Source organism: Sinocyclocheilus anshuiensis, unplaced genomic scaffold (genome assembly GCF_001515605.1).
Source record: "Sinocyclocheilus anshuiensis isolate Anshui unplaced genomic scaffold, SAMN03320099.WGS_v1.1 scaffold1618, whole genome shotgun sequence".
Taxonomy (NCBI): domain Eukaryota; kingdom Metazoa; phylum Chordata; class Actinopteri; order Cypriniformes; family Cyprinidae; genus Sinocyclocheilus; species Sinocyclocheilus anshuiensis.
In genome coordinates this window covers 61,566-81,702 of record NW_015542418.1, presented here as the reverse complement: position 1 = coordinate 81,702, position 20,137 = coordinate 61,566, and the positions used below count along the sequence as shown (strand labels likewise).

The 20,137-nt window shown below is 38.1% G+C and overlaps 1 protein-coding gene across 1 annotated transcript in view; it reads right to left on the bottom strand.

Moving 5' to 3' along the window:
- Window positions 1-222: 222 nt before the first annotated feature.
- Window positions 223-20,137, bottom strand: part of LOC107693472 (low-density lipoprotein receptor-related protein 1-like) — a 75,991-nt gene continuing 56,076 nt past the window's right edge. The window contains exons 47-61 of the mRNA XM_016492878.1: window positions 18,592-18,711; window positions 17,796-18,067; window positions 16,761-16,939; window positions 16,458-16,564; window positions 16,249-16,368; window positions 14,508-14,684; window positions 14,162-14,302; window positions 8,573-8,743; window positions 8,154-8,315; window positions 7,743-7,926; window positions 5,880-5,978; window positions 4,807-4,859; window positions 4,637-4,730; window positions 2,373-2,517; window positions 223-1,845 (exon numbers count right to left, since the gene is read on the bottom strand). Of these exons, the coding sequence (XP_016348364.1) occupies window positions 1,705-1,845; window positions 2,373-2,517; window positions 4,637-4,730; window positions 4,807-4,859; window positions 5,880-5,978; window positions 7,743-7,926; window positions 8,154-8,315; window positions 8,573-8,743; window positions 14,162-14,302; window positions 14,508-14,684; window positions 16,249-16,368; window positions 16,458-16,564; window positions 16,761-16,939; window positions 17,796-18,067; window positions 18,592-18,711 (2,165 nt within the window). The 3' untranslated portion in view covers window positions 223-1,704. The remainder of the gene's footprint in view (window positions 1,846-2,372; window positions 2,518-4,636; window positions 4,731-4,806; window positions 4,860-5,879; window positions 5,979-7,742; window positions 7,927-8,153; window positions 8,316-8,572; window positions 8,744-14,161; window positions 14,303-14,507; window positions 14,685-16,248; window positions 16,369-16,457; window positions 16,565-16,760; window positions 16,940-17,795; window positions 18,068-18,591; window positions 18,712-20,137) is intronic.

Here is a 20,137-nt window from a genome sequence, read left to right as displayed (position 1 = left end):
AAATGAATAGTCAGGGAACGACAACACCGGTGGTACCACAGGAATGTTCACAGTCCCAAGCCCTTCACAAGTGATTTTACTTTCCTGAAATTTAATGTTAAAAATAAAACTTTCCATGCATTTGGTACTACAAAAGTTGTACATCTCTCAACAAAAGATCAAGTGAGGATCTTGGCATTAGTAATTCATCTGAGATGATGAGTGCACTTTTGATTGTTGTTGTTTTTTTTCTTTCGTTTTACATAACAGCTAATGATTCTGACAAAAGCAGCATGTCAGCAACAAGCTGAGTAGGACAATATGGATTTACTTAGGAAAAAAAGCATACATTTTAAAAGTAAAAGCAACATGATGTATGGTATATTTCAGAGGCAGATTACAAAAGACAATATGAAAGTGTGTCAATATTAGAACACACCGGTTTTTCATTTTTAACTGTGACATTTAAGAAACAATTATAAACAAGTGTAAAAATTCACTTTCTTCTGTCAAAAACCCTCTTCAGGAGTATGTGCAGCTTTAAAGGCGCTCAAATGTGTCACTACAACCAATGCACAAATTTGCATTTGATTGTTTTGGGATTTCCTTGTAAGTAGCTCTTTATTTTCTACAAAAATGTTAACTTTCAATTATCCATGCTTTACTTCATTCATCTGAAAATAAATACAGTACCAGTCAAAAGTTGGGACACACCTACTCATTCTTTACTATTAATCTAAAATCAAACTGAAGTATGGGAATTATGTAGTGACCAAAAAACTGTTATGTTGTCTAGATTCCAGCTCTGCACACTATGTTCATTTTTTATTCTTCACTCTTAATTCAAACAATACTGAGGGACTCCTGGTGGCTGCGTTTCTCTTACTATCCTTTCTAACTCAACGTTTCATTTTATTTTGAACAAAGCATTTTTAGTTTTGTAAAGAGATTCATACATAGGCACAATTTATTGTTGTCTATAAAACTAATTTCAAGCAGTTAAGCAGAAGCCTTTAGATCAAAAGGTTTTTAAGATCATGAAAACATTTCTGTCAATGTCCAAATCTACAACACTGACATTCTCACTTAAAAACAAATTGTTGTGTAAAAATTGTTCTGTAATAAGCATATGTAATATTGCGATGGTTTGGATCTGTGCACAAGAAATCGATTATCGTTATGAATAATTCAGAACTTACAATGGGAGTAGTAAAACTGGCACATAAAATTGATAACATCTGATTGATATTGTAGTAAATTTGAAGCAAACAACACTGGTTCCATGTCAAAGTTTCCCTCGCCACAGTCAAACATACAACAAACAATTGGCATTACTGATGGAACAACATTTTTCTCTATATATCTCATACAAAAATAAAAAAATGTAATTGTTCCAATCTCTCTTTTTTTCCTTCTTTGACTCCATATTGCACAGAGGTAGTGGCTATTAAGGTAGAGGGGAGGTGACCTAAAAATTGCGACAAAAAACGGCATCATCTTGTTAAAATAAAAAAAAGTATCTTTTGTTGTTGTGGTGTTTTTGTTGTGACCAGAGGAATTGTAAAAGAACAAACTATAATACTGCAATCACATACAAAAGTAGTCCTTCATTTTGTACATTGTATACAGTGTTAACACTTAATCATTGATTTTCTTTCTTCTTTTTCTCTTTTTCTCAAAAAGGCAAATGGTATTTTCCGTGTATGGACCAAACTGATGGACAGTCTAAGCGAGGGGGTCCACCAGGGGCTCCTCGTCGCCCCGTGATAGCAGCTCCTTCTTCTCATCTGTACTGGCCAGGGAGTTGCGGCTGTTGTGAGCTCCCATGTACAGAGTAGCATACACAGGATTCGTGAAGTTGGTTGGCTACAAAAGAAAAAGTTGGAAATATATGGGATCAGGCCGATTCTTTAGCTGAAAGACCACAGCTGTGCTCACCAAACCTAGTCAGCATTTTAAGGCATCGCATCCACACTCCTGACAGAAAGATTGTTCCAAATAATATGCTGCCTTCAAAGACCCTCTAGATGGCAAACCGGTGGCAACTCTGAGGAAAGTAGCTGTCTATGTAGGCAGTAGTGCTCTTTTGTCTTTGCATGAAGGTAATTATGCGATTCATTTATTATCAATTTAATGTGTCCTTGCTGAATAAAATGATTAATTTCTTGAAAAATAATAATAATAAAAAAATAAAAAATAAAAACAAACACAAAAATCTCTACAGAGAAAGATAATTGGGATTTCAACTTCCAGAACCCAATCGTTACAATAACTGTGGCTATAAGAAAATCACATTTTATGAAATGGATGAATGGAATTTGACTTTTCTAGACTTGTTTTAGAGTAGTGAAATAAAGCATGGACAGAATATAAGTAATTTGCTGTCATCTTACCTTGTCAGGATCCAGTGTGAAGTCAGCATCCAACAATTCTCCAACGTCGTCATCTTGCTCTCCTTCATAAATTTTATAGGCTGGGTTTCCAATCTCAACATTCATAGCGCCATTTGTCATTCTCTGATGCTGAAAGCCTTTGGCTCTGCAGATACACAATACACAGTTTTTATTCCCAGGAAATAAGGTTGAGAGGTCAGTATTACACCGTACAAAGCAGCAGAGGGAGAAATACGGCTACAACACAGAGGGATGCCACTAACAGTCACTGGAACAACCTAAAATGAAGCAACACCATCACAAACCCAGCATTTACCAAAATACATAGTATGTGTGTATAATCTTTTTGCCTGTAACCACAATTTTAAGTCAACCAACTTGATAAATGATTAGAAAATCCTTATCCTTTATAAAGGTACAAGTACAAAATATGCGTATAAACAGGGTTGGGCTGTATGAATATAAGACTTTAGTTCATCTTCAAAACACAAATGAAGATATATTTGAATGAAACTTGAGACATTTATGTCCCTCCTTTGAACGTCCATTTCACCAAAACTTCAAAAACAGTTCATAAAGACACTGTAAAAGTTTGAGCTTTCATTTCCCATATTTGATGTGCTGAATAAATGCAGTATGTGTGTTGATCAATGTTTATGTGAATAAAAATCTAAATTAAATCTGTTTATCATCGTATCACTCAATTCATATGGATTACTTGTACAATCTCTATATAAACGTTTGGAAGCTTGAAAGTTTGATTGTGTGGACTTTCATTGGAGGGACAGAAATCTCACAGGTTTCAGTAAAAATATCTTCATTTTTGTTTCAACTATGAATAAAAAAGTCTTCAGGGATTAAGGGTGAGTAAATGATTTTAGGTGAACTAACCGTGTAATATACATTAGTTCAATTAAATTCAAATTATATGTGGTCACAGGCGTATGTTTATTGATATATGTATTTAACTACTTTGTTCAGTAAAAAAAATAAAAATAAAATATATATATATATATATATAATAGTAAATTATATATTTTTTTAAGCCTTTGAAACTAAAGTGCTATTTAAACTAAGGTTATTTAAATTAAATCTTAAAATACATTCTTTTAAAAACCATGTTTTATTTTCCCTTGCATTTCAAGCAAAAACAATTATATCATGACATAGGATTCAGGTCTTACTGCCCTCCCTAGTAAAAATCAATAAATAAAATATGCAAATGAAAAGCTGATAAGACTAACACTTTCTTTTAAGGATTAGTTCACTTCCAGAATAAAACAAATTCCTGATAATTTACTCACCCCCATGTCATACAAGATGTTTATGTCTTTCTTTCTTCAGTCAAAAAGAAATTAAAACATTCCAGGATTTTTCTCCATAGATTGGACTTCAATGGGGATCTTTTTCAATAGGATGTTTATTTTTTAGAAAATGACTGATGGTTTCGCTTGATAAGACCCTTATTCCTCAGCTGGGATCATGTAGAGCCCTTTAAAGCTGCACTGAAACCACAATTTGGACCTTCAACCCGATGATCTCCACTGAAGCCCATATGGAGAAAAATTCTGGAATGTTTTCCTCAAAAACCTTCATTTCTTTTCAACTGAAGAAAGAAAGACATGAACATCTTGGATGACATGGGGGTGAGTAAATTATCCTTTAAGTGAAGGCCATCAAATGGCCACATTATCTTGATAAACACTGGGTTTTGAACATGGCACATGTTCAACAGATGCAGTCCTGCTGAGAACCGATCGTAGATAAACATACGGTATTACAGCGGGACCGGTATGGCTCTGTTGAAAACAATACGATAGGTTCTCACAATCTAACACAATTGGATCTATTTCTTTGTTCTCGGTAACGGATTACCACCTTCTCATCTGAACAATGCACAAACCACTTGTAGGGTTTAGTCAGGTGGTTTGACAGAGGTATGACAGAAAGAGATCGGGTGAGACCATGAAGACAACAAGAACACTTGGACCACAATTCTCCAAACCAGCGAGAAAGATGGACAGAATGGGAGAGAGACAAAATAAAGACATAATGGACAAAGACCGTTACCGCGGTCGTTTGGAGTGGGATTTGCCAAGCCTACGGAAAAGAGCAGATGCGTTTTACCAAGAAAGAAGGAGAAAAAAGAGGTGTTTTGGGATGGGAAGTTGCTTATATTTCAAATTCTGAACAGTACAACACTTTAGAGAGGTGAAAATCTTTTGAAAAATAAGTACAGAAGTACAACTTTATAAAATACTCACCCTCTCATTCTTTTCCTGTACCATAATACTGCTCCTCCAATCAGCAACACCAGCAGTATCAGTAAAACCAATGGAATAACTATTGAAGCTGTTCCTAAAAGAAACAGATGTTATTATAACAAGTATTATTAAGATTTTAATATAGCTGTAGAATTCAAAAATGGACTTACGGCCACTGGATTCAGCATTTACATTGGGAGCAGGATTCTCACAGCGATGATATATATATATATATATATATATGATTGTGTGTAAAAATTAAATGAATGATTATCTATATCAGCCCATACAGCAATTACACAATGCTGTTGCTACTAAATCCTCACATAGTTACAGTTATAGTATCATGAGGAGCCGAATAGAGAAGATCTTGAGAAGGCCCTTCATTTTCTGAATGTAATGGAGCATGAAATGGCAGGATATAATGTGGTCCCCACACCAAGCTTTTTAACCCTTCTTTTAACTATGTGAGTTATGCCTGGTGAGCTGAAAAAGAATAAGGGCTAAGTATCGACCCTTGTGGTACCCCAGTGGCAAAGGTGCATATGGTAAGCAATAAGAACCTGTCCAGTTTACAAGATGAGACATGTTTTACAGGTAGCAAACCACTAAAGCACTAACAGAGAATGCCAGTGTCTGCTGGTCTAGAAGTCAGACAGTAAAGTGTCAGACAGACTGATGCCTAGAAATAGCATTTGTTGCAGAGTTTTGCTACACCATTCTAGCCAATGATTTGCTACACAAACTTGATTGAAGAATGGAAAGCAGCATAAAAACAGAATGACTAGTTTTGTAGTCTGACTGACAGAGGACAAGCAGCACAGCTTTAGTCACGAATGGAAGAAATGAGGTTTCATATATCAAAAGTCTGGAAATTGTTTTTTTTGTTGAAGTATTGGGATTATGCATGCTATCTTCATCTGAAGGAACCGTGTAGATTGAAAATAATTTGGTGGAGAGTGGTAGAGCATATGATTGCATGTTCAAGTGGTGCTATTGAATGTGTTTAGGTTATATGACTTGCAGCACTGTTACCATTAACTAAACCTATTCAAAATTGTTTTCAGTAATTAAAATAAAGCTGAAAAAATCAAATATAAATATTAGAAAACTTGAAGTTGAAGTTACAAAAATTACTAAAACTAAAACTGAAATAAAAATAAAGGCAAACTAGAAATATATGAAAAAAGAATCAATAATTACTGTAATAATATATAAATATGACTAAAATAACACTGCTTACTTGCACTGTGGGAGGTTTGTAGCACTAAGAGAGCACTGCCCGTTAGCACAGTATCCTTCACATGTATAACAGCTTGGCTGGATTCTGCCACTGGTACACCTATAACACACAGTGAACATATGCACACCGGTAATATAAAAAACGCAAACCAACAAACAAGAAAACAAAAAAGAATTATGAGTCGGCGCCGATAGCCTTGTGGGCAGCACACTGATATACAGCGATGTTGCGCTATGGGCGTCCTGAGTTCAAATTCCGGCTTGAGGACCTTTCCTGATCCTGCCCCCCTCTTTCTCTCACACTTTGCTTCCTGTCAACTCTGATCTGTCCTATCATAATAAACAGTAAAGTTTCCAACCATCAGGGTGCGTGTCAGGAGAGAACAACACTGCTGCAGTGCAAAAACAGGTGTTGTCTTTAACCACTGTGAAATGCCATTGTCTCAATATGGCAGGAGAGGTTTTGAAAAGTAAGAGGATAACGTCAGCTCCAGATGTTCCAGTGGTAACTCAGTTTTCAAAGCATCAAATCGATATCAACAATAGATGCAAATGAACAGCAAAGCCTCGTTGCAGATGCTGTGAGTGAAAAGATGTAGGATGCCCTTTTGGGCGTGTGCAGTGTGTTATATAGGGAATGAATTGGGCTAATTTTATTTTATTAGTCGTGAAAAAAAAATCCACATTGGCGAAGTCACGCAGTCCTTGACGGACAGATCGTTAACGGCTGGTCTATGTGGTAATATAGTACTCGGGCAGGACATCCAAATGCTCGCCTATCATTCATCGACCTCAAATATGACTTTTCATCTGAAATATGTTAGTAGCAGCAACTTAACATGGCTGCTCAATCTAATGTTAACCTAAGGAAATGTGTGCTGTTGAAGTGTCTGTTGGGAGTGTGGAGCTGAACAGCAGCGCTCACTGCAGGACAGATGGAGGCGCCAGTGCGCTCACTTGCTCGTAAAATACTCATACAAATATGAGTAATACATCTTTAAAGACTCTACGTTTAATTGTGTGCTCTCACAGTAAAAAAAAATCAACCAGGATATGCTTTCTTTCTGTCTCGGTCTCTGTGAACTTGAGCGATCATATTTATGATTTAAATGGTTTATTAATAAATGTGCGATTAGTCGACTAATGCTTCAGAACGACTACTAGTCGACCAGAAAAATCTTTAGTCGAGGGCAGCCCATTTTTGCACTTCTAGATCTATCATCCTGAGTCAATATATATATATTTTTTTGTGAGTGTGTTTTTGGATAAATGCCTGGAATAAGGTCTGTGTCAAGATATTTTCATAATTTTATGCTATGCAATACCTCACTCGTAATTTAAACTTTACGTGTTTTGAAAAAGACAGTTGTTAACAAGAGTCTAAACAGGACTACAGAGGTTGTCAGGGACAGGTAAACCCATGTACTCACTAGTCAGTTTCACAGCCTTGTTGTGTTTACATTCACACTCTTGCAAACTGTCCCAAACTTTCAGGGAAAGTGTTTTTTTAAATACTGAAAGAGTTCCTAAAGCTTATTGATGGTAATGTTGAAGTCAACTGACTGTGGTGTGGTTCATTTAACTTACTTCTGGCAATTGCATGTAGCCTTCAAAATTAAAACAAGTTGTGTTCATTTGTAAAGATTATAATGATGAATAAAACATGTAAGAATCATTTGACCAACTGTTCTATAGCCATTAAGGCCTGATTATAAAGGGCGTCAGGATTGGCCACACAATAGCCATTTCCCATATCAAGATGTTGAACGAGCCAATTGAAAGAGAATTGAGATTAAGAAAGTAAATGGATAAATTTTAATTCTATGTAGCCCTAACATCTAAACTACAGCATGAGATTCTGTACCTGCATGTAACATCTCCATGCGGCTGGTAGATGTTGGTGGGAATACACTTTCCATCACGGCAATAGTGACACTTGTCCACTTCACAGTTGTTGCCGATGAAGCGTGGAGGGCAGCTGCATTGTCTCGACCCATCGCTGGACTGCATACATGTCCCTCCATGATCACAGAATCCATCACATGTCCCTGTTAGAGAAGTAGAGGACACTGATTAACATCCCACTTCATCTCAGTTAGTTTCTTCGTCATGGCTTGAGGATCACCTTTAGACCCGGTTCACACCTCATATGCTAATGCATCCCGGCACCTTTTTAATTATCCAATGTGTGGGTTTAAAATGAAACATTTGTCCATTGGAAATGAATGAAATGGAAAGACTTAAACAATTGCTCATTTTTTTCTGTAGTACTTACGATATTGGCACTGGTCTCCCAGGAAGTCTGCAGGGCAGCTGCAGGTGGGCTGGTTTCCACGATTAACTGTGCAGTTTCCTCCATTCTTACAGTAGTTCTCGCATGTGCGCTGGTTACAGTTGGGTCCTGTGAAGCCTGCCAGACAACGGCAAGTCGGAGCTCCTGAAAACATTACAAGACAAGTTATTTTTGTTTTATTATTGTTATTATAACATAATAAACCTTTTGCACGTCAACATCATCTTTAGCCACCATTACTACAAACATGGAAGTGGAGAGATCGGCGAGTCAGGTGAGCCCAGAAGCAGGTGAGCAATGTTTCCCAGGATTCACTGATATGTTGTACAGCAGTGTTATGTCAGATTAGACACGTGAGAAGATTTTTAAAACCCATATGGTGTGTTTTTGTGGTACTGTACCTGTGGGTGATGCGGTACACGTTCCTCCGTTCTGGCAGTACTCTCTGCACTGGTTTAGCTCACATCTCTCTCCTCCATAGTTGGGCTGACAGCGACACTTGGGTTGTTTTCTGGCATTCAGGACACAAGTTCCACCATTTAGACACAGCAGATTACAGGGGCCACTCGGAGCTGAGGGAAGACAAAGAAACAGATAAAAAGAGCTTGTTTTATAAAAGGTCAACCCAAGTGAACAATCCATTTTATTTCCATAATGTGACATTTCAGAGTCAATCTTGATATTCAACCAGATTAAAATGTAGAATTGGACTTAATTTGATATTTTTAATATGGTTAAATTGGTTAAAAAAAGCTATTTTTTGATGGTTAAAAGTGGGTACTACCAGCCAAACCGAAATTATGCCAAACCAAATAGTTAGCTTGCTAAAACAATACCTTAAAGCTATTTTGCCACTGGATAACACTATCCAATAACCCATGCGGACTAAGTGACCTCAGTGGAAAAGTCATCTCTACCCAAACATTTTCTTTCTTTGGGATAACATGCACAAATGTATCGTTAATAATAAGAACAGAAATAAAGAAATTTCAATAAATCTGGAGAGGTTTAATTACATGCTGACTTTAATGAAATAATTTCCTTGACGAACGCATTGGCGGACATCAGTGAATTGACATCGCTGAGCTCTACTGTTTGAGCCACAGGAACACTATTGTCTTTGTCCACACTCCAAGCCCAAATTCACTCAGGAGCTCAGGTTGTTGTGTTGTGGGATGCAATGTCTCCCATACACTGATTTATTTGTGGCGTCCCGCCACAATATCAAAACTGACCACCACAAATAGATTTTCCAAAAGGCTTTAACATGGCACGGGTGTTTTAATATCACTGTATCTCTGAGGAAAACCGACTGTCCTCAGAACATTTTCCATTTCATTTTCATTTCATCTTGCATGTAATGTCTGATAAAGCAGCGTTTGTGAGCGGAGCGCTGCTTTGTGTACAGACGTCACTGGGGAAACCTCTATTTCTGCTGCTCCAAAAGCACCTCCTGCTGGCAGAGGATGAATTTGCATTTTCAATAAGCCCATCTGATTTATGCAGCAAACATATTTTGCTTGTTATCAGAAATAATCTACTCTAGAGGGACTTTGCTGTTGTTATTGATTCTTTGCGGAAGTCTACCGTAAGTGAAGTTTGGGCCACAAAAGCACGCATGCACAGTAACGTTTGTTTATGTTGTTGCCATTGAAACGGTCTATATCTTCTCCCTGCTTCCTTAGAAAAACTCACCCTGCTGAAATTCACTTTGTTGTCATTTATCCTCCTCCAAGTCAACTAAACAAATTCCTTGAGGAACTATGCATGCTGCAGCTGAATTCATGCAAGCAGCTGAATTCTTAGTCCTTGTGTAGACATTACAAGACAGCGTGCCCTTGCGACAACAAAGCAGGCAGAGCTAGACCTCATCCTTACCTATACCAGTATCATTAACAACCATCGTGTCACAACTTACATTTCTCTGACCACTTCTTTTCTGGTTTTCTGTCATTCTCCTTTCATGCTTTAGATACTTCAATGCCCTTTTTTGCCAGAAAGTATCTTCAAACTACCAAAGATGGTCCATGACCTCACTCAGCCCAGGTCTCACCACCTGTTTCTGCTTGCATCCAATTCAAGACTCTGACGCTATCTCAGTTCATTCCTACTAGCACATGCTCGCTCCCACCATTTACCCTCAGTGAACCAGTGGTGCCTGGATGTTCCTTCACAATCAGAAACAAAATCACTTTCCAAAACCTTCACACTTTCTGTTCTGCTGTGGTGAAGCGAACCACCAGGCTCCACCCGAAACTTTCTGTTTCAAATCAGATGAAGACACATCTCTTCCATAAGCACTTACCTTATTTACAATCAGAATTCAAGGCACTTGCAAAGACAACTCTTCTCAAACTATATTTACAGCGGAAATTATGTGCATGTGTGGGAACCAGTGTTGGGGAGTAGCTAGCTACAATTAGCGGTGCTACTAACGTAACTACATTTTTCAGTAGTGTGACAGTAGCTCAGCTACTTTTAAAACAGTGTAGCTTTTCCAGTAGCTAACTACTTTTTCCAGCAAGTAGCAGTGTAGCGTGACCAAAAGCTACATTCCTTTTTGCGTTCTGACCAAAATCCCTTTCAAGAAAAGTCTGTTCACTCGGCGGCCATATTTGTAACTCCTCCGGGCAGATCATACAAGACCAAGTCCTATCTAATGTAAAAGAATGGGGGAATCCTGAAATCTCTACGTATTTCCAGCTGAAACGGAATATTGAATAGAGGGCATGGTTTTATTTTAGCGCTCCTCCTCTCGGTCTCTCACTCATAGCAACCTAACGGTTGGAGGGGTGTGTTTATATTCTGCCCAAGCCATCAAACTGTCGTCATCAGAGAAGGAATGCCATTCCAGAGCGGAAGCAAATGTTCAGATGCTTGTTATCAGAAATAATCTACTCTAGAGGGACTTTGCTGTTGTTATTGATTCTTTGCGGAAGTCTACCGTAAGTGAAGTTTGGGCCACAAAAGCACGCATGCACAGTAACGTTTGTTTATGTTGTTGCCATTGAAACGGTCTATATCTTCTCCCTGCTTCCTTAGAAAAACTCACCCTGCTGAAATTCACTTTGTTGTCATTTATCCTCCTCCAAGTCAACTAAACAAATTCCTTGAGGAACTATGCATGCTGCAGCTGAATTCATGCAAGCAGCTGAATTCTTAGTCCTTGTGTAGACATTACAAGACAGCGTGCCCTTGCGACAACAAAGCAGGCAGAGCTAGACCTCATCCTTACCTATACCAGTATCATTAACAACCATCGTGTCACAACTTACATTTCTCTGACCACTTCTTTTCTGGTTTTCTGTCATTCTCCTTTCATGCTTTAGATACTTCAATGCCCTTTTTTGCCAGAAAGTATCTTCAAACTACCAAAGATGGTCCATGACCTCACTCAGCCCAGGTCTCACCACCTGTTTCTGCTTGCATCCAATTCAAGACTCTGACGCTATCTCAGTTCATTCCTACTAGCACATGCTCGCTCCCACCATTTACCCTCAGTGAACCAGTGGTGCCTGGATGTTCCTTCACAATCAGAAACAAAATCACTTTCCAAAACCTTCACACTTTCTGTTCTGCTGTGGTGAAGCGAACCACCAGGCTCCACCCGAAACTTTCTGTTTCAAATCAGATGAAGACACATCTCTTCCATAAGCACTTACCTTATTTACAATCAGAATTCAAGGCACTTGCAAAGACAACTCTTCTCAAACTATATTTACAGCGGAAATTATGTGCATGTGTGGGAACCAGTGTTGGGGAGTAGCTAGCTACAATTAGCGGTGCTACTAACGTAACTACATTTTTCAGTAGTGTGACAGTAGCTCAGCTACTTTTAAAACAGTGTAGCTTTTCCAGTAGCTAACTACTTTTTCCAGCAAGTAGCAGTGTAGCGTGACCAAAAGCTACATTCCTTTTTGCGTTCTGACCAAAATCCCTTTCAAGAAAAGTCTGTTCACTCGGCGGCCATATTTGTAACTCCTCCGGGCAGATCATACAAGACCAAGTCCTATCTAATGTAAAAGAATGGGGGAATCCTGAAATCTCTACGTATTTCCAGCTGAAACGGAATATTGAATAGAGGGCATGGTTTTATTTTAGCGCTCCTCCTCTCGGTCTCTCACTCATAGCAACCTAACGGTTGGAGGGGTGTGTTTATATTCTGCCCAAGCCATCAAACTGTCGTCATCAGAGAAGGAATGCCATTCCAGAGCGGAAGCAAATGTTCAGAGTTTGATTAAAGATTACCAAGACAAACAATTTTTTTCAGCGGATTAACTTGCACGGATTAATTGTTCACATCAAGACTAGCAATGTGCGCTAATAAAGTAAATAAAGTAAATTTTGATTTCATGCGGACTTTAAACTACATATTTCAAATAAGCAACAAAATCTGAAATGAACTGCCCCATGAATGTTGTTTCTTATGCTCAAATATCGTTTAAAAAGCTTATTTTTCAGGCTAGACCAGCCAATGTGCATGCGCAGTCATAAGCGCTTTAAACAGTTAAACTTTAAACTTTAGCTGGTCTAGCCTCAGGTTTCTATGGGAACCGGAGCTTCTAACGGCCGCTGCAGTGACGCAATGACTTTACCAATCAACGATTGGATTTTTCATTTGAAAGGTGGGACTATTCCGCCATATTGCGTGTTGCAGTTTCTCCCATTCATAAGTATAGGAGTGAACCGTCTTTGTATTTCTATAGTCTTTGGTTCTAACGAGTCGCGAGCCTGTAATACAGCACAGCGTCTTCTTCTGACTAGATCACAAACTAAATTTGTTCATTTCCGCCATCTGTTGTGATATCACACATCTCCCGGCTTTACAGTCTGTCCACCGACAAGAGATCATCTGATGATTTTGCAAAGGATGTACAGAAGTGGATATTTCACATGAATCAACTGTAATTTATGCAAAACAAAGATTAAAATGCGGTCTACACTGAAGACTTTAAGCACATACAGGAGGTGAATAATAGCCTTTTTAAACGGATTAATTTTCCTGCTTAACTGCACTCTATATAAAAATATCTGTCCCCCCACAGAAAACAAAATCGTGATATAGTAGTGTGCTTATCATTTGGCAAAGGATGATTGCGGTGGGATTCACGCAAAGCGCAGGTGTTCACGCGCGCAGCTGATGATTGACATCTCAGAGCGTCTCCATTCACAGTCAGTAAATACCACGTGCTGTGAGTTTAACCTGCCTATTTTACGACTCTTCCGATCCAGTTTAAGTTGCATAAAGTTTGCTCTTGCTTTGATGTTACTTTTGTAGCTATTTCAACTTTGACAGTCAGTTTGAGACAATATAACTATATTTTATTATTGTGTGTATTGGATAGTTTACAAAACCAAACGATTGGGACACTTTTGTCATTGAAATGACTTGGAAAAAATGTCCCAAACTACCTGAATTCACCCTACTCTTTGAAATAATGATTGCATTACAATATGTTGTTTTAAACCCAAAATATTTTACTTATAACTTCATTATAATTCTTCATTAACAGTTATTCAGTTATTTGTAATGTCAATTGTAAATAATAATTAATTAATTTAATTTAATTAAAAATAATTGAAAGTAGTTTTAATGTAGCTAGCTTCTTTTTGATAGTAACTTGAAGTGTGCTAGCTACTTTTTCAGAAGGGTAGCTGAAATGGAGCTTAACTACTTTAATTTATGAGAAGCTTGTAGCTGGTCAAGCTATAGTTTCAGAGTAGCTTCCCTAACACTGATAGAAACTATGATTATTTTGCAGTTTCGTTTTATTTCCAAACCATTCTATTACTCTTGCACCTTTGACTGCCACTCTGCTCTTATGTGTCCTCACTCCTGTCACTGACTGCACAGCACAGGAACACACTGCGCCAGTCATACTGCACCACAGCCTGTCACACTAAGCCATTAGTGTTCATTCAACAAATACCACATGAAACTGCAGCATCTGTTTCCCTTTTCAAGCGATTTGAAAGGTCACAATACTCACAGACAGGGGACAGCGTTGGGGTAGGAACCTCCACGCAGGTGCCATTGTCCAGTATTCTGCCGTTGGGGCACATGCAGACTGGGCCGCTGGGGCTGAGCAGACACAACCACTCACACTTCTTCCTGTCACATGGGTTGGCCACTATGATACAAAACAGCACATGATACATGAATGATCAAACTAACCTTACATATCATTAAAAGTTCATCAAAACCTTTGGTCTAAATTTCTCCCAGCAAATTTTTCTATTCTTCTATCAATCAAGGGTCAAAAACTACACTGATTATGTTTTGTGACTGAGTTCAAATACAGATATATGTAAGAATCGGTTGGTTGACAGACTTACTCTCTGGCTGTTTGTAAGGGTGGAACAGGACCAAATCTGTGGCATGGTTCATTCCTGTGGTCAGATGCTCCACTGCACTCTTGCCAAACTTGTTGACGCGGAAGACAAAGTTGTTGTGATAGGTCACACCGTATATGAAATCCTCAAAGATGTCGATACTGAAAGGATGGTGCAAATCTGAGAGAGAGAGAGAGAAAAACTTTGTCGTTATTTTATATCTCAAGCTTTACAAAAGCTCATTCAAACTTAAGTGATGCATTTACATTAAAAAATATTATAAAAATATTATAGTTAACTAAAACTAAAACTATACAAAGGTGTTTTCATTACCTGAAATACAATAAACAATAACTGAAATAAAATAAAATATAAAAATGTCAAAAAAGTCAAATGTCCTACATTTCATGTGTTGGTTGTTTGTTCATTAAGATGTTTAAAATTCTGCATTAAATTATGAAAAGTTTATGCTCACATGTCTTGGCTGTAATGTTTTATTCTATTTAGGCTTCTCAATACAAAATAATTAATAATTCATCTAAAATTGAATTCCTCTGGATCGATCCAGAGTTGTTTGAGGATGCACAAGTGAGTCGAATTTCCCCAGGCTTGTTGTCCTATTACAGTCAAACCAAAAATTATTCAGACACCAGATATAATTTTTGATATTTTTTTTATTATTGGGTGCAGGACATTATAGTTCATTTATGTAAGTGAGGATAGCTAAATAAAGTAAACTGTGACATATTATACCCAAAAATTCTTCATACAGTGGTCTACCAGTAAAACTGATAAAAATTTGGGACCAAAAATTCTTCAGACACTTTGACCGGACCATGGTTGCTTAAGTATTTTTTCTTTAATTGCTAATGCGACATGTTTACACCACAGACTGAACAAAATTAAGCATTGCTTGGTAATTGGTTGACCTAAATTGGTATTATCTAATTGTGTACTTAAAGGAACACTCCACTATTTTTGAAAATAGGCTCATTTTCCAACTGCCCTAGAGTTAAACAGTTGAGTTTTACCGTTTTCGAATCCATTCAGCCGATCTCCGGGTCTGGCGGTAGCACTTTTAGCTGTAGCTTAGGATAGATCATTTAGCATCTCGCTCTGATGCTAACGGATGCTAAATGATATTACGCAGTCCCTGAAAATAGTCCCCAGCTAGGTAACTTCCAATAAGCCTATTTTCAGGCGCTGTGTAATATCATTGCGCCTGCTGCACCCATGGTATGGCAGCAAAGTTCCTTGATTATTAAGCCGGAATGAGAGTATAGTTCCTAGCCAAATCGGCCTAGAAAATCGCAACTTTTCATTTTCCGTCGGTCTTAGTACACGATGTAACTACAGAAGAAACTCTTTGGTCATTTTTGAGCGAGATGCTAACGGTCTAATCAGATTCAATGATCTATGCTAAGCTACAGCTAAAAGTGCTACCGCCAGACCCGGAGATCGGCTGAATGGATTCGAAAACAGTAAAACTCAACTGTTTAACTCTAGGGGAGTTGGAAAATTAGCCTATTTTCAAAAATAATGGAGTGTTCCTTTAAATTTAACAGCTGAATCATTTTTGATTGATTGTAATTCATTACATACCTTGCCATAGTCTTCATAGAGTTCTTGTCATATTGTATTACCATTTTCTAAACTATAGTGAATAAACTGTGATGATGTGAGAAATGTTGAATGTGTGAATACATTTTGTTTTGACCTAAATTGATCAAGCGAGTGACTCAACTGTTTTTAACACTGGAGACAGCTATGACCGGATCTGTTCCGTTCAGTCTGACGCTCCCGATAACAGAGAGTTTGGCATCAGCCCAGTACAGACGCTCATTGAAGTAATCCACAGCTAGACCTGGCAAACAAACCCAACAGAAGTCATGTTACTGGTGTCACAGGTGCTTGAATCCGAGTGTGTGCTGTTTGATTCACATGATGGCTGACCTGTGGGCCACTGAATGTTTTCATGCACCAGCGTCTCTCTCATAGTGCCATCCATAGCAGCCGTCTCAATCTTAGGGTGGTTTCCCCAGTCAGCCCAGTACATGGTGCTTCAAGCATCAATGGTTAACATAGTTTTAATACAAATCCAAATACTTATTTCAAGAGTGTTAACCCTAAGTATGAACTGTATAATTGACTTAGCAATTCCCACTAATAAATGTAACGTTGTGCAGCAAAAAAATGCTGACACAAACAAAGCTAGTGCTGATGCTTTCTGCCACTTTCTGTTGATTTTCCGCTCACCCTCTCGGTGGGTCCACCACGATGGCGTAGGGCTCGTCAATCATGCCCGAGATGAGCGTCTTACGATTCCGTCCGTTCATCTGCGCCACCTCGACGACATCACGACCCGAGTCCGTCCAGTAGATGTTGTTGGCCACCCAGTCCACAGCAATCCCACGAGGCATCTTCAGGCCAGGGATCTATAACAAATCAAAGGTTACTTCATTTATTCCTTCTGTTAAATTCTGTTATGCACAGTGTTGGGGAAAGCTACTTTTAAAAGTAATGCATTACAATATTGTGTTACTCTCTAAAAAAGTAACTAATTATGTTACTTAGTTACTTTTTATGGAATGTGTTGCGTTACTTTTTCAATCTGGCCAGGACTTGCTTGTTTGTTTTTAATATAAAAAGTTCTATTTTTGGCAAAAATAAAAGCCCTTTCACACCAAAAGTGAAATGAAAGGAAAAGAAAAGAAAAAAAAACATTGCTTAATAAAATGGGATTAAAATACATACAGGATATCTGTTTTATTTAACATATTTAATTATTGCAGGTGTGCGTCATATTCTGAGTTTGCATCTCACTGTTTTTATTCATTTCGAGGAATACTGAATCTGTTTTTTGTGCAGGTGAGATGAGTAAATGCATGTTGACATTTAGTCTAGAACTACAGTAACATCTTGTTCGCACAGCGCACACAACGCCTCTGCACTTACTCCTGATTCCTCTCAACCTGCGGTTATACTTATACTTATTTGAAAAAGTAACTCCGATATTTTCTTGTAAACTAAAAAGTAATGCATTACTAGTTACTTGAAAAAAAGTAATCTGATTACGTAACTCGTGTTACTTGTAATGCGTTACCCCCAACACTTATATTTAGCATGTTTGTATTGTTAGGGTTTTTTAGGGAGACTTCTGATAACAAATACCGGTTGTAATATCAATCAGCTAACGGACTGTTTTTGGACAGGTAAAGTAACTGAAACCGTAAGTCTCTCACATTCAAGTCACAAATGTGCTGTAACGGCACGGCACTGAGAAGCACTGACCTCTAGATCAGTAACTCTGGAATCGGCTTGTCTTCGGTTGCGGTTTGAGTTCGGCGAGGCGGGTCCAGCAGAAGGCTGCTCGAAGGATGAGATTCTTCCCGTGTGCCAGTTGGTCCAGAAGATCCGTTTGGATTTGATGTGCAGGTCCATGGCATCGATTCGTACATTGGCGTCTCCTTGGAAGGCCTGCTCATATATCCAGGTTTGCATTCCAGGATACAAACTGCGAATTTCATTATCATCTGCCACGTACAGAGCCTGTTTGTCACTGCCTACAATGACAGATAGCACAATGACAGAAAGGAAATGTAATACTGAAATCAAGATAACAGCAATACACCTCAATAAAATAAATGTAGAACTTAATCTGCATACATACAATATACTCTCATAAAGTGATATGAAAAATATAGAACATCTCAACTGCTGGATTTTTTATTAATCGCAAAACGTAAACTATATTATCCCACAACAATACATTTAATGTTGGATATATAGTACATCCAACTTTATCTGCATAGATACAGTATACTCACTTAAGAGATTTACATATACTATAAACCTTATATAACTATGTTGTCGCAAATAATCTATATTATCGTTCATTTCAAATCTGCTAAATGTGACTAGAAGGCAGATATTAATAATATATTATGATATTGATATTAAGATATGAAGATATTAAGATATTTTAATCATTAAAAATCTAAATTTTCTGAAAAACTACCTTGAAACAATGTGTATTGTATAAAGCAATATACAAATAGACTTGACTTGACTGTAGTTTGAAACGTACTGTCAGCCTTGCAGGTGTCGTTCACTTTGATGAAGTTCTTGTAGCAGCTGCATTTGTGAGAGCCTTTAGTGTTGTTACAGATGTGAGAACAGATCCCGAACTGCTTGCACTCGTTCACATCTGTTGAGAGAGAAAAACGACAACGTGGACAGCCACAAAAACATTAGATGTATAAAGTGAATTTTACAATCATCTCTGCTGAGTGATGATATGATGGATACATTCTTGTTTGACACTGCTGGTATGGTTTGTTATTAGCACAAGAAATAGAGATTATTTTTTAATTCTAATTTTATGTGGTTTTAGTTGATAAATTGAGCTCCATTTTTCTTTTCACCAATACTACTTCCAACAATACAAAATCCAGTATCTCAAAATATTAGAATATTTCTTAAGATCAATCAAAAAAAGGATTTGTAAAACAGAAAAGTTCAGTGTTCTTTAAAGTATGATGATTTATGCATTAGCACAAACTCTAGCATCAGTGAGGTGTGGCATGGAAGCGATCCACCTGTAGCACTGCTGAGGCACTATTGAGCCTTCAGCTCATCTGTATTGTTGGATCGACTGTTTCTCATCTTTCTCTTGAAAATATCCCATAGATTCCATATGGGGTTCAGGCCAGGCATGTTGGCTGGCCAATCAAGCACAGTAATATCATGGTAAGCAAACCACTTGGAAGTGGTTTTGTCACTGTGGGCAGGTGCTCAAGTCCTGCTGGAAAAGGAAATCAGCATCTCCATAAAGCTTGTCAGCAGATGGAAGCATAAAGTGCTCCAAAATCTCCTGGTAGATGGCGGCATTTACTTTGGACTTGATAAAACACAGTAGACCAACACCAGCAGACGTCACGGCTCCCCAAATCATCACTGACTTCAGAAACTTCACACTGGACTTCAAGCAGCTTGGATTCTGTGCCTCTCCAGTCTTCCTCCAGACTCCAGACCTCGATTTCCAAATCAAATGCAAAATGTACTTTTATCTGAAAAGAGGACTGTGGACCTCTGAGCAACAGTCCAGCTCTTTTTCTCCTTAGCCCAGGTAAGATGCTGTGGGCAGGTGCTAAAGTCCTGCTGGAAAAGGAAATCAGCATCTCCATAAAGCTTGTCAGCAGATGGAAGCATAAAGTGCTCCAAAATCTCCTGGTAGATGGCGGCATTTACTTTGGACTTGATAAAACACAGTAGACCAACACCAGCAGACGTCACGGCTCCCCAAATCATCACTGACTTCAGAAACTTCACACTGGACTTCAAGCTCGGCTTTGCTTGACAGTATTCTCAAGCTTGCGGTCATCCCTGTTGCTTGTGCACCTTTTCCTACCCAATTTCTTCCCTTCCAGTCAACTTTGCATTTAATATGCTTTGATACAGCACTCTGTGAACAGCCAGCTCTTTCAGTAATGACTTTCTGTGACTTACCATCTTTGTGGACGATGTCAATGCTCTACAATATACAATATGAATCTACAATATATAAAAGTTTCACTTTTTGAAATAAGTTACAAAAAAATTAACTGATTGTTTGAGATGCACCCGAATATATA